The sequence below is a fragment of the Ascaphus truei genome, unplaced genomic scaffold (assembly GCF_040206685.1).
Source record: "Ascaphus truei isolate aAscTru1 unplaced genomic scaffold, aAscTru1.hap1 HAP1_SCAFFOLD_547, whole genome shotgun sequence".
NCBI lineage: Eukaryota > Metazoa > Chordata > Amphibia > Anura > Ascaphidae > Ascaphus > Ascaphus truei.
In genome coordinates this window covers 232,929-246,309 of record NW_027456878.1, presented here as the reverse complement: position 1 = coordinate 246,309, position 13,381 = coordinate 232,929, and the positions used below count along the sequence as shown (strand labels likewise).

Below are 13,381 nucleotides of genomic sequence, written 5' to 3'. Positions count from 1 at the left end.
TCTGATCCCAGGCACTGTACACGTGAGGAGAGGATGTTAGCGGTGTGTGTGTGATCTGATCCCAGGCACTGTACACGTGAGGAGAGGATGTTAGCGGTGTGTGTGATCTGATCCCAGGCACTGTACACGTGAGGAGAGGATGTTAGCGGTGTGTGTGATCTGATCCCAGGCACTGTACACGTGAGGAGAGGATGTTAGCGGTGTGTGATCTGATCCCAGGCACTGTACATGTGAGGAGAGGATGTTAGCGGTGTGTGTGATCTGATCCCAGGCACTGTACACGTGAGGAGAGGATGTTAGCGGTGTGTGTGATCTGATCCCAGGCACTGTACACGTGAGGAGAGGATGTTAGCGGTGTGTGTGATCTGATCCCAGGCACTGTACACGTGAGGAGAGGATGTTAGCGGTGTGCGTGATCTGATCCCAGGCACTGTACACGTGAGGAGAGGATGTTAGCGGTGTGTGTGATCTGATCCCAGGCACTGTACACGTGAGGAGAGGATGTTAGCGGTGTGCGTGATCTGATCCCAGGCACTGTACACGTGAGGAGAGGATGTTAGCGGTGTGTGTGATCTGATCCAGGCACTGTACACGTGAGGAGAGGATGTTAGCGGTGTGTGTGATCTGATCCCAGGCACTGTACACGTGAGGAGAGGATGTTAGCGGTGTGCGTGATCTGATCCCAGGCACTGTACACGTGAGGAGAGGATGTTAGCGGTGTGTGTGATCTGATCCCAGGCACTGTACATGTGAGGAGAGGATGTTAGCGGTGTGTGTGATCTGATCCCAGGCACTGTACATGTGAGGAGAGGATGTTAGCGGTGTGTGTGATCTGATCCAGGCACTGTACACGTGAGGAGAGGATGTTAGCGGTGTGTGTGATCTGATCCCAGGCACTGTACACGTGAGGAGAGGATGTTAGCGGTGTGTGTGATCTGATCCCAGGCACTGTACATGTGAGGAGAGGATGTTAGCGGTGTGTGTGATCTGATCCCAGGCACTGTACACGTGAGGAGAGGATGTTAGCGGTGTGTGTGATCTGATCCCAGGCACTGTACACGTGAGGAGAGGATGTTAGCGGTGTGCGTGATCTGATCCCAGGCACTGTACACGTGAGGAGAGGATGTTAGCGGTGTGTGTGATCTGATCCCAGGCACTGTACATGTGAGGAGAGGATGTTAGCGGTGTGTGTGATCTGATCCCAGGCACTGTACACGTGAGGAGAGGATGTTAGCGGTGTGCGTGATCTGATCCCAGGCACTGTACACGTGAGGAGAGGATGTTAGCGGTGTGCGTGATCTGATCCCAGGCACTGTACACGTGAGGAGAGGATGTTAGCGGTGTGTGTGATCTGATCCCAGGCACTGTACACGTGAGGAGAGGATGTTAGCGGTGTGTGTGATCTGATCCCAGGCACTGTACACGTGAGGAGAGGATGTTAGCGGTGTGTGTGATCTGATCCCAGGCACTGTACACGTGAGGAGAGGATGTTAGCGGTGTGTGTGATCTGATCCCAGGCACTGTACACGTGAGGAGAGGATGTTAGCGGTGTGTGATCTGATCCCAGGCACTGTACACGTGAGGAGAGGATGTTAGCGGTGTGTGTGATCTGATCCCAGGCACTGTACACGTGAGGAGAGGATGTTAGCGGTGTGTGTGATCTGATCCAGGCACTGTACACGTGAGGAGAGGATGTTAGCGGTGTGTGTGATCTGATCCCAGGCACTGTACATGTGAGGAGAGGATGTTAGCGGTGTGTGTGATCTGATCCCAGGCACTGTACACGTGAGGAGAGGATGTTAGCGGTGTGTGTGATCTGATCCCAGGCACTGTACACGTGAGGAGAGGATGTTAGCGGTGTGTGTGATCTGATCCCAGGCACTTGTACATGTGAGGAGAGGATGTTAGCGGTGTGTGTGATCTGATCCCAGACACTGTACATGTGAGGAGAGGATGTTAGCGGTGTGTGTGATCTGATCCCAGGCACTGTACATGTGAGGAGAGGATGTTAGCGGTGTGTGTGATCTGATCCCAGGCACTGTACACGTGAGGAGAGGATGTTAGCGGTGTGCGTGATCTGATCCCAGGCACTGTACATGTGAGGAGAGGATGTTAGCGGTGTGTGTGATCTGATCCCAGACACTGTACATGTGAGGAGAGGATGTTAGCGGTGTGTGTGATCTGATCCCAGGCACTGTACATGTGAGGAGAGGATGTTAGCGGTGTGTGTGATCTGATCCCAGGCACTGTACACGTGAGGAGAGGATGTTAGCGGTGTGCGTGATCTGATCCCAGGCACTGTACACGTGAGGAGAGGATGTTAGCGGTGTGTGTGATCTGATCCCAGGCACTGTACACGTGAGGAGAGGATGTTAGCGGTGTGTGTGATCTGATCCCAGACACTGTACACGTGAGGAGAGGATGTTAGCGGTGTGTGTGATCTGATCCCAGGCACTGTACACGTGAGGAGAGGATGTTAGCGGTGTGTGTGATCTGATCCCAGGCACTGTACATGTGAGGAGAGGATGTTAGCGGTGTGTGTGATCTGATCCCAGGCACTGTACACGTGAGGAGAGGATGTTAGCGGTGTGTGTGATCTGATCCCAGGCACTGTACACGTGAGGAGAGGATCTCAGGTGTGTGTGTGTGTGTGTGTGTGTGTGTGTGTGTGTGTGTGTGTGTGTGTGTGTGTGTGTGTGTGTGTGTGTGTGTGTGTGTGTGTGTGTGTGTGTGTGTGTGTGTGTGTGTGTGTGTGTGTGTGTGTGTGTGTGTGTGTGTGTGTGTGTGTGAGACTAGATCCCTGCGCTCTTGCTCAAGGCATTTAAATGACATGCCGGGGTTTGCGTGAGGCCTCTGCAACAATAAACGTACCATGATTCAGACGCTGTGACGCGTCGCCATGGCAATGCAGCGTCAAATGGCGCTGAGGGGGTCATGTGATGTGACATCACACAACGCCGCATGTCACATGACCCCAAAGCATCATTTGACACAGCAGCAAGGTAGGAGGGGGGGGGGGCACGAGCACCGGGGCAGGCCAGACGGGGGGGGGGGGGGGGTGAGCACCGGGGCAGGCCAGACAGGGGGGGGGCGAGCACCGGGGCAGGCCAGACGGGGGGGGGAGCAGCGGGGCTGGTCAGGCTGGGGGTGAGGGGGGGCAGGCCAGACGGGGGGCGAGCACCGGGGCAGGCCAGACGGGGGGGGGGAGCAGCGGGGCTGGTCAGGCTGGGGGTGGGGGGGGGGGGCAGGCCAGACAGGGGGGCACAGCAGCAAACGTTTGCGCTCCCCTGGCCTAATGAAGGATCCCGGTAATATATAAATGGTGGTAAAAGTTCCTGGTCCCGTGACAGTGACGCCTCTGATGTGGGTCAGCGTGGTTTGAATCCCGGCGTCAGCGCCTTGTGACCTCGGGTCACTCACTTTATCTCCCTGTGCCTCTTTCACAGAGTTAGATTGTAAGCTTTTTGGGGCAGACACTAAATGTCTGTAAAGTTCAATGTACAGCGCTGCAGACACTGTCGGCGATATATACAGAAACATGATTGTAATACATGATAACAATTGTAGGGAAGGTGTTGCGTGGATGAGCGCTTTCCTCCGATCTGGGGGGATACGTGGGACTGCCACGCTAACCCGCCCCTTCCTGTCACTGCCACGCTAACCCGTCCCTACCTGTCACTGACCTGCCCCTTCCTGTCACTGCCGTGCTAACCCGCCCCTTCCTGTCACTGACCCGCCCCTTCCTGTCACTGACCCGTCCCTTCCTGTCACTGACCCGCCCCTTCCTGTCACTGACCCGCCCCTTCCTGTCACTGCCGCGCTAACCCGTCCCTTCCTGTCACTGACCCGTCCCTTCCTGTCACTGACCCGCCCCTTCCTGTCACTGACCCGCCCCTTCCTGTCACTGACCCGCCCCTTCCTGTCACTGACCCGTCCCTTCCTGTCACTGACCCGTCCCTTCCTGTCACTGACCCGCCCCTTCCTGTCACTGCCGCGCTAACCCGTCCCTTCCTGTCACTGACCCGTCCCTTCCTGTCACTGACCCGCCCCTTCCTGTTACTGACCCGCCCCTTCCTGTCACTGACCCGCCCCTTCCTGTCACTGACCCGCCCCTTCCTGTCATTGCCACACTAACCCGCCCCTTCCTGTCACTGCCACGCTAACCCGCCCCTTCCCGTCACTGCCGCGCTAACCCGCCCCTTCCTGTCACTGACCCGTTCCTTCCTGTCACTGACCCGCCCCTTCCTGTCACTGCTGCGCTAACCCATCCCTTCCTGTCACTGACCCGCCCCTTCCTGTCACTGCCGTGCTAACCCGCCCCTTCCTGTCACTGACCCGCCCCTTCCTGTCACTGACCCGCCCCTTCCTGTCACTGACCCGCCCCTTCCTGTCACTGACCCGCCCCTTCCTGTCACTGACCCGCCCCTTCCTGTCACTGACCCGCCCCTTCCTGTCACTGACCCGCCCCTTCCTGTCACTAACCCGCCCCTTCCTGTCACTGCCGCGCTAACCCGCCCCTTCCTGTCACTGACCCGCCCCTTCCTGTCACTGCCGCGCTAACCCGCCCCTTCCTGTCACTGACCCGTCCCTTCCTGTCACTGACCCGCCCCTTCCTGTCACTGCCGTGCTAACCCGCCCCTTCCTGTCACTGACCCGCCCCTTCCTGTCACTGATCCGCCCCTTCCTGTCACTGACCCGCCCCTTCCTGTCACTGCCGCACTAACCCGCCCCTTCCTGTCACTGCCGCACTAACCCGTCCCTTCCTGTCACTGACCCGCCCCTTCCTGCCACTGCCGCACTAACCCGTCCCTTCCTGTCACTGCCGCGCTAACCTGCCCCTTCCTATCCATAGGTTCATATCATCGGTCACATCCCCCCCGGAATCTGTCTGAAGAGCTGGAGCTGGAATTACTACCGGATCGTGAGCAGGTGAGAGCTTGTACACCCCCTGGAACCAGGTCCAGCAGGTTCCTACCATCAGATACTCAGTACCACTGTTGTTTTGCCCTTTCAGGTACGAGAGCACCATCTCCGCCCAGTTCTTCGGACACACACACCTGGACGAGTTTGAGATATTTTATGATGAGGAGACTCTCTCCCGCCCGGTATCTGTGGCCTTCATCGCTCCGAGTGTCACAACCTTCATCAACCTCAACCCAGGTAACTGTCCCACTCAGGGTCCAACACGGAGCAGTGCAGGGCCAACCCGACCCCAGGTAACTGTCCCACTCAGGGTCCAACACGGAGCAGTGCAGGGCCAACCTGACCCCAGGTAACTTCCCCACTCTGGGTCCAACACGGAGGAGTGCAGGGCCAACCTGACCCCAGGTAACTGTCCCACTCAGGGTCCAACACGGAGCAGTGCAGGGCCAACCCGACCCCAGGTAACTGTCCCACTCAGGGTCCAACACGGAGCAGTGCAGGGCCAACCTGACCCCAGGTAACTTCCCCACTCAGGGTCCAACACGGAGGAGTGCAGGGCCAACCTGACCCCAGGTAACTGTGCTACTCAGGGTCCAACACGGAGCAGTGCAGGGCCAACCTGACCCCAGGTAACTGTCCCACTCAGGGTCCAACACGGAGGAGTGCAGGGCCAACCTGACCCCAGGTAACTGTCCCACTCAGGGTCCAACACGAGTGCAGGGCCAACCTGACCCCAGGTAACTTCCCCACTCTGGGTCCAACACGGAGGAGTGCAGGGTCAACCTGGCCCCAGGTAACTGTCCCACTCAGGGTCCAACACGGAGAAGTGCAGGGCCAACCTGACCCCAGGTAACTGTCCCACTCAGGGTCCAACACGGAGGAGTGCAGGGCCAACCTGGCCCCAGGTAACTGTCCCACTCAGGGTCCAACACGGAGGAGTGCAGGGCCAACCTGACCCCAGGTAACTGTCCCACTCAGGGTCCAACACGGAGGAGTGCAGGGCCAACCTGACCCCAGGTAACTGTCCCACTGTGGGTCCAACACGGAGGAGTGCAGGGCCAACCTGACCCCAGGTAACTTCCCCACTCTGGGTCCAACACGGAGTGCAGGGCCAACCTGACCCCAGGTAACTTCCCCACTCTGGGTCCAACACGGAGCAGTGCAGGGCCAACCTGACCCCAGGTAACTGTCCCACTCAGGGTCCAACACGGAGCAGTGCAGGGCCAACCTGACCCCAGGTAACTTCCCCACTCTGGGTCCAACACGGAGGAGTGCAGGGCCAACCTGACCCCAGGTAACTGTCCCACTCAGGGTCCAACACGGAGGAGTGCAGGGCCAACCTGACCCCAGGTAACTGTCCCACTCAGGGTCCAACACGGAGGAGTGCAGGGCCAACCTGACCCCAGGTAACTGTCCCACTCAGGGTCCAACACGGAGGAGTGCAGGGCCAACCTGACCCCAGGTAACTGTCCCACTCGGGGTCCAACACGGAGGAGTGCAGGGCCAACCTGACCCCAGGTAACTGTCCCACTCTGGGTCCAACACGGAGGAGTGCAGGGCCAACCTGACCCCAGGTAACTGTCCCACTCAGGGTCCAACACGGAGGAGTGCAGGGCCAACCTGACCCCAGGTAACTGTCCCACTCAGGGTCCAACACGGAGGAGTGCAGGGCCAACCTGACCCCAGGTAACTGTCCCACTCGGGGTCCAACACGGAGGAGTGCAGGGCCAACCTGACCCCAGGTAACTGTCCCACTGTGGGTCCAACACGGAGCAGTGCAGGGCCAACCTGACCCCAGGTAACTTCCCCACTGTGGGTCCAACACGGAGGAGTGCAGGGCCAACCTGACCCCAGGTAACTTCCCCACTCAGGGTCCAACACGGAGGAGTGCAGGGCCAACCTGACCCCAGGTAACTTCCCCACTCAGGGTCCAACACGGAGGAGTGCAGGGCCAACCTGACCCCAGGTAACTTCCCCACTGTGGGTCCAACACGGAGGAGTGCAGGGCCAACCTGACCCCAAGTAACTGTCCCACTCAGGGTCCAACACGGAGGAGTACAGGGCCAACCTGACCCCAGGTAACTTCCCCACTGTGGGTCCAACACGGAGGAGTGCAGGGCCAACCTGACCCCAGGTAACTTCCCCACTCAGGGTCCAACACGGAGCAGTGCAGGGCCAACCTGACCCCAGGTAACTGTCCCACTCAGGGTCCAACACGGAGGAGTGCAGGGCCAACCTGACCCCAGGTAACTGTCCCACTCAGGGTCCAACACGGAGCAGTGCAGGGCCAACCTGACCCCAAGTAACTGTCCCACTGTGGGTCCAACACGGAGGAGTGCAGGGCCAACCTGACCCCAGGTAACTGTCCCACTCAGGGTCCAACACGGAGGAGTGCAGGGCCAACCTGACCCCAGGTAACTGTCCCACTCAGGGTCCAACACGGAGGAGTGCAGGGCCAACCTGACCCCAGGTAACTGTCCCACTCAGGGTCCAACACGGAGAAGTGCAGGGCCAACCTGACCCCAGGTAACTTCCCCACTCAGGGTCCAACACGGAGCAGTGCAGGGCCAACCTGACCCCAGGTAACTTCCCCACTCAGGGTCCAACACGGAGGAGTGCAGGGCCAACCTGACCCCAGGTAACTGTCCCACTGTGGGTCCAACACGGAGGAGTGCAGGGCCAACCTGACCCCAGGTAACTGTCCCTCAGGGTCCAACACGGAGGAGTGCAGGGCCAACCTGACCCCAGGTAACTGTCCCACTGTGGGTCCAACACGGAGGAGTGCAGGGCCAACCTGACCCCAGGTAACTTCCCCACTCTGGGTCCAACACGGAGGAGTGCAGGGCCAACCTGACCCCAGGTAACTTCCCCACTCAGGGTCCAACACGGAGGAGTGCAGGGCCAACCTGACCCCAGGTAACTTCCCCACTCTGGGTCCAACACGGAGGAGTGCAGGGCCAACCTGACCCCAGGTAACTGTCCCACTCAGGGTCCAACACGGAGGAGTGCAGGGCCAACCTGACCCCAGGTAACTGTCCCACTCGGGGTCCAACACGGAGGAGTGCAGGGCCAACCTGACCCCAGGTAACTGTCCCACTGTGGGTCCAACACGGAGGAGTGCAGGGCCAACCTGACCCCAAGTAACTGTCCCACTGTGGGTCCAACACGGAGGAGTGCAGGGCCAACCTGACCCCAGGTAACTGTCCCACTCAGGGTCCAACACGGAGCAGTGCAGGGCCAACCTGACCCCAGGTAACTTCCCCACTCAGGGTCCAACACGGAGGAGTGCAGGGCCAACCTGACCCCAGGTAACTTCCCCACTCAGGGTCCAACACGGAGGAGTGCAGGGCCAACCTGACCCCAGGTAACTGTCACACTCAGGGTCCAACACGGAGCAGTGCAGGGCCAACCTGACCCCAGGTAACTGTCCCACTCAGGGTCCAACACGGAGGAGTGCAGGGCCAACCTGACCCCAGGTAACTGTCCCACTCAGGGTCCAAAACGGAGAAGTGCAGGGCCAACCTGACCCCAGGTAACTTCCCCACTCTGGGTCCAACACGGAACAGTGCAGGGCCAACCTGACCCCAAGTAACTGTCCCACTGTGGGTCCAACACGGAGGAGTGCAGGGCCAACCTGACCCCAGGTAACTTCCCCACTCAGGGTCCAACACGGAGGAGTGCAGGGCCAACCTGACCCCAAGTAACTGTCCCACTGTGGGTCCAACACGGAGCAGTGCAGGGCCAACCTGACCCCAGGTAACTGTCCCACTCGGGGTCCAACACGGAGGAGTGCAGGGCCAACCTGACCCCAGGTAACTTCCCCACTCTGGGTCCAACACGGAGAAGTGCAGGGCCAACCTGACCCCAGGTAACTTCCCCACTCAGGGTCCAACACGGAGCAGTGCAGGGCCAACCCGACCCCAGGTAACTGTCCCACTCAGGGTCCAACACGGAGCAGTGCAGGGCCAACCTGACCCCAGGTAACTGTCCCACTCAGGGTCCAACACGGAGCAGTGCAGGGCCAACCTGACCCCAGGTAACTGTCCCACTCAGGGTCCAACACGGAGGAGTGCAGGGCCAACCTGACCCCAGGTAACTGTCCCACTCTGGGTCCAACACGGAGGAGTGCAGGGCCAACCTGACCCCAGGTAACTGTCCCACTCAGGGTCCAACACGGAGGAGTGCAGGGCCAACCTGACCCCAGGTAACTGTCCCACTGTGGGTCCAACACGGAGGAGTGCAGGGCCAACCCGACCCCAGGTAACTGTCCCACTCAGGGTCCAACACGGAGGAGTGCAGGGCCAACCTGACCCCAGGTAACTTCCCCACTCAGGGTCCAACACGGAGGAGTGCAGGGCCAACCTGACCCCAGGTAACTGTCCCACTCAGGGTCCAACACGGAGGAGTGCAGGGCCAACCTGACCCCAGGTAACTGTCCCACTCAGGGTCCAACACGGAGGAGTGCAGGGCCAACCTGACCCCAGGTAACTGTCCCACTCAGGGTCCAACACGGAGCAGTGCAGGGCCAACCTGACCCCAGGTAACTGTCCCACTCAGGGTCCAACACGGAGCAGTGCAGGGCCAACCTGACCCCAGGTAACTGTCCCACTCAGGGTCCAACACGGAGGAGTGCAGGGCCAACCTGACCCCAGGTAACTGTCCCACTCTGGGTCCAACACGGAGGAGTGCAGGGCCAACCTGACCCCAGGTAACTGTCCCACTCTGGGTCCAACACGGAGCAGTGCAGGGTCAACCTGACCCCAGGTAACTTCCCCACTCAGGGTCCAACACGGAGGAGTGCAGGGCCAACCTGACCCCAGGTAACTGTGCTACTCAGGGTCCAACACGGAGCAGTGCAGGGCCAACCTGACCCCAGGTAACTGTGCTACTCAGGGTCCAACACGGAGCAGTGCAGGGCCAACCTGACCCCAGGTAACTGTCCCACTCAGGGTCCAACACGGAGGAGTGCAGGGCCAACCTGACCCCAGGTAACTGTCCCACTCAGGGTCCAACACGGAGGAGTGCAGGGCCAACCTGACCCCAGGTAACTGTCCCACTCGGGGTCCAACACGGAGGAGTGCAGGGCCAACCTGACCCCAGGTAACTTCCCCACTCAGGGTCCAACACGGAGGAGTGCAGGGCCAACCTGAACCCAGGTAACTGTCCCACTCAGGGTCCAACACAGAGGAGTGCAGGGCCAACCTGATCCCAGGTAACTGTCCCACTCAGGGTCCAACACGGAGCAGTGCAGGGCCAACCTGACCCCAGGTAACTGTCCCTCAGGGTCCAACACGGAGGAGTGCAGGGCCAACCTGATCCCAGGTTGTGTTGGGAATGGGAGGGACAGGCTGACGGGGTTAATGTGTCTGTGTGTTGGGAATGGGAGGGACAGGCTGACGGGGTTAATGTGTCACAGTGTGTTGGGAATGGGAGGGACATGCTGACGGGGTTAATGTGTCAGTGTGTTAGGAATGGGAGGGACAGGCTGACGGGGTTAATGTGTCAGTGTTGGGAATGGGAGGGACAGGCTGACGGGGTTAATGTGTCAGTGTGTTAGGAATGGGAGGGACAGGCTGACGGGGTTAATGTGTCACTGTGTGTTGGGAATGGGAGGGACAGGCTGACGGGGTTAATGTGTCACAGTGTGTTGGGAATGGGAGGGACATGCTGACGGGGTTAATGTGTCACAGTGTGTTGGGAATGGGAGGGACAGGCTGACGGGGTTAATGTGTCACTGTGTGTTGGGAATGGGAGGGACAGGCTGACGGGGTTAATGTGTCACAGTGTGTTGGGAATGGGAGGGACATGCTGACGGGGTTAATGTGTCACTGTGTGTTGGGAATGGGAGGGACAGGCTGACGGGGTTAATGTGTCAGTGTTGGGAATGGGAGGGACAGGCTGACGGGGTTAATGTGTCAGTGTGTTGGGAATGGGAGGGACAGGCTGACGGGGTTAATGTGTCAGTGTGTTGGGAATGGGAGGGACAGGCTTACGGGGTTAATGTGTCACTGTGTGTTGGGAATGGGAGGGACATGCTGACGGGGTTAATGTGTCAGTGTGTTGGGAATGGGAGGGACAGGCTGACGGGGTTAATGTGTCACTGTGTGTTGGGAATGGGAGGGACAGGCTGACGGGGTTAATGTGTCACAGTGTGTTGGGAATGGGAGGGACAGGCTGACGGGGTTAATGTGTCACTGTGTGTTGGGAATGGGAGGGACAGGCTGACGGGGTTAATGTGTCACTGTGTGTTGGGAATGGGAGGGACAGGCTGACGGGGTTAATGTGTCAGTGTGTTGGGAATGGGAGGGATTATATTATATATAACATTATATATGTGGTGTTGAAACTCGAAACCATTCCCAACCCTCCTCCTCCAGGTTACCGTATGTACCAGATTGATGGAGGGTACCCGGAGAGCTCGCACATGGTGTTGGACCACGAGACCTATATCCTTAACCTGACGGAAGCCAATGCGAGGGTGAGAGAGGAGCCGCGCTGGACGCTTCTTTACAGCGCCGTAAAAACCTACGGCATGAAATCTGCATACCCGGCCGACTGGGACGGGCTACTTCAGCGATTCCTGAAGGATGAACGTCTCTTCCAGACATTCTGGTACCTGCACCACAAGGGCCACGTGGAGGAAGTGTGCCACGAATCCTGTAAGAGCACCCTCCTGTGCGCCCTGCGCACTGGCAGATCCGACGACCCCCAGCTGTGCAAAGACCTCCGGCGGCCAGGGCAGCTCCTCTGGAAACGCCCGCGGTTCTGCTGAGAGAATGAGGGTCTAAAATCCGGATCCACTCGAGGATCTGACCTTCTCCTCGTCCTTAACGAGCGATTTGGAACATGCAGGTTTTTCTGCGCTAGGAAAAGGAGCTAGAATACTAATCGCTGAGTAAAACGAAGGAATAATCATGTCAAAAGTCGATCTGTAGTGTAACTTTGACTACCTGGAACTCCGAGCACACAAGGCATTGTACGGGGAGAAACTGGGACTGCTCCAGTGTTCTGAGCTAAATATGATCTAGAAACCTGTTCTCCGACTGTCTGACAGAGTGAGAGAATAACCGTCCTCTGGGACTGTGCCAGACTTTCCTGTCCATCGAAACAGACTTTCCCTGCACCGAAAATAAGCTCCGTGTGTCTGGTTATGAAGTGATCTAGAGAGGTGGGGGGCTGGGGGAAGACACTCTCTTGCACGGATCTAGATGTATCTCAGGACTTCAAATCGGATTACTCATCAGCTTTCTGTTCTGGAGCATTCCAGAAAAAATGCACATTAGCAAGTTCTCGGGGTTCTAGGAACCCCCTTTTAAGAGAGAGATTTAAACTGTTACCAGCAGATTTAAACTGCGCTCCTGTTACAAATAATTAAGGTTATTCCAAAACCTTGTGTCCTGAAGGAATACACACTCACAAGTGTGTGTACTATCTCTCTACAAGATGACCTAGATCTATTTTGTTCTCTAGAATATATCATATATATAGATGGAAGGAAAAGAAAAAGATATGGCGCCACCTAAATCTATTATAACACAAATATGGTAAATGTAAATGATAATCTATGCTAAAAATATAAAAAATATATGTGAATATTGTCAAGATATATAAAAATACAATACAGATCAGAGTCCAGCTCCACACACTGTCCAGTTGAGTCTTTGCAGCCTGAATGCAGGGGACATCACCCCCTCCAAGGTACCTACAAACAAAAAACAGGCGCACTCGTAGCGTAGTAAAGTTTACAAAATGTATATGGAGTAGGATGAATTAAAATGCACACTCACAAACATAACGAGTAATAAAGCATTCATGCGTTATACTCAATCGCCAGCCAGGAAACAGGATATTAGCAGCTCCAATACAACGTCTAGTGTGGAGAGAAGCCAGCAGCCCTGCGATGTCACCCCGTGTACCGGAGCAGGCAGGGGGCGTCTCTCTAATCCGAGCCCTGCAATGTCACCCCGTGTACCGGAGCAGGCAGGGGGCGTCTCTCTAATCCGAGCCCTGCGATGTCACCCCGTGTACCGGAGCAGGCAGGGGGCGTCTCTCTAATCCGAGCCCTGCAATGTCACTCCGTGTACCGGAGCAGGCAGGGGGCGTCTCTCTAATCCGAGCCCTGCAATGTCACCCCGTGTACCGGAGCAGGCAGGGGGCGTCTCTCTAATCCGAGCCCTGCGATGTCACCCCGTGTACCGGAGCAGGCAGGGGGCGTCTCTCTAATCCGAGCGCTGCAATGTCACCCCGTGTACCGGAGCAGGCAGGGGGCGTCTCTCTAATCCGAGCCCTGCGATGTCACCCCGTGTACCGGAGCAGGCAGGGGGCGTCTCTCTAATCCGAGCGCTGCAATGTCACTCCGTGTACCGGAGCAGGCAGGGGGCGTCTCTCTAATCCGAGCGCTGCAATGTCACCCCGTGTACCGGAGCAGGCAGGGGGCGTCTCTCTAATCCGAGCCCTG

General features: G+C 57.9%; 1 protein-coding gene across 1 annotated transcript; it reads left to right on the top strand.

The window, feature by feature from the left end:
• The first annotated feature begins 4,791 nt into the window (after nt 1–4,791).
• SMPD1 (sphingomyelin phosphodiesterase 1) lies at nt 4,792–12,564 on the top strand. The gene is made up of 3 exons (XM_075584348.1): nt 4,792–4,929; nt 5,015–5,160; nt 11,301–12,564. The coding sequence occupies exon 3, from the start codon at nt 11,309–11,311 to the stop codon at nt 11,693–11,695; it is 387 nt and encodes a 128-aa protein (XP_075440463.1). The 5' UTR covers nt 4,792–4,929; nt 5,015–5,160; nt 11,301–11,308; the 3' UTR covers nt 11,696–12,564.
• The last annotated feature ends 817 nt before the right edge of the window (nt 12,565–13,381 follow it).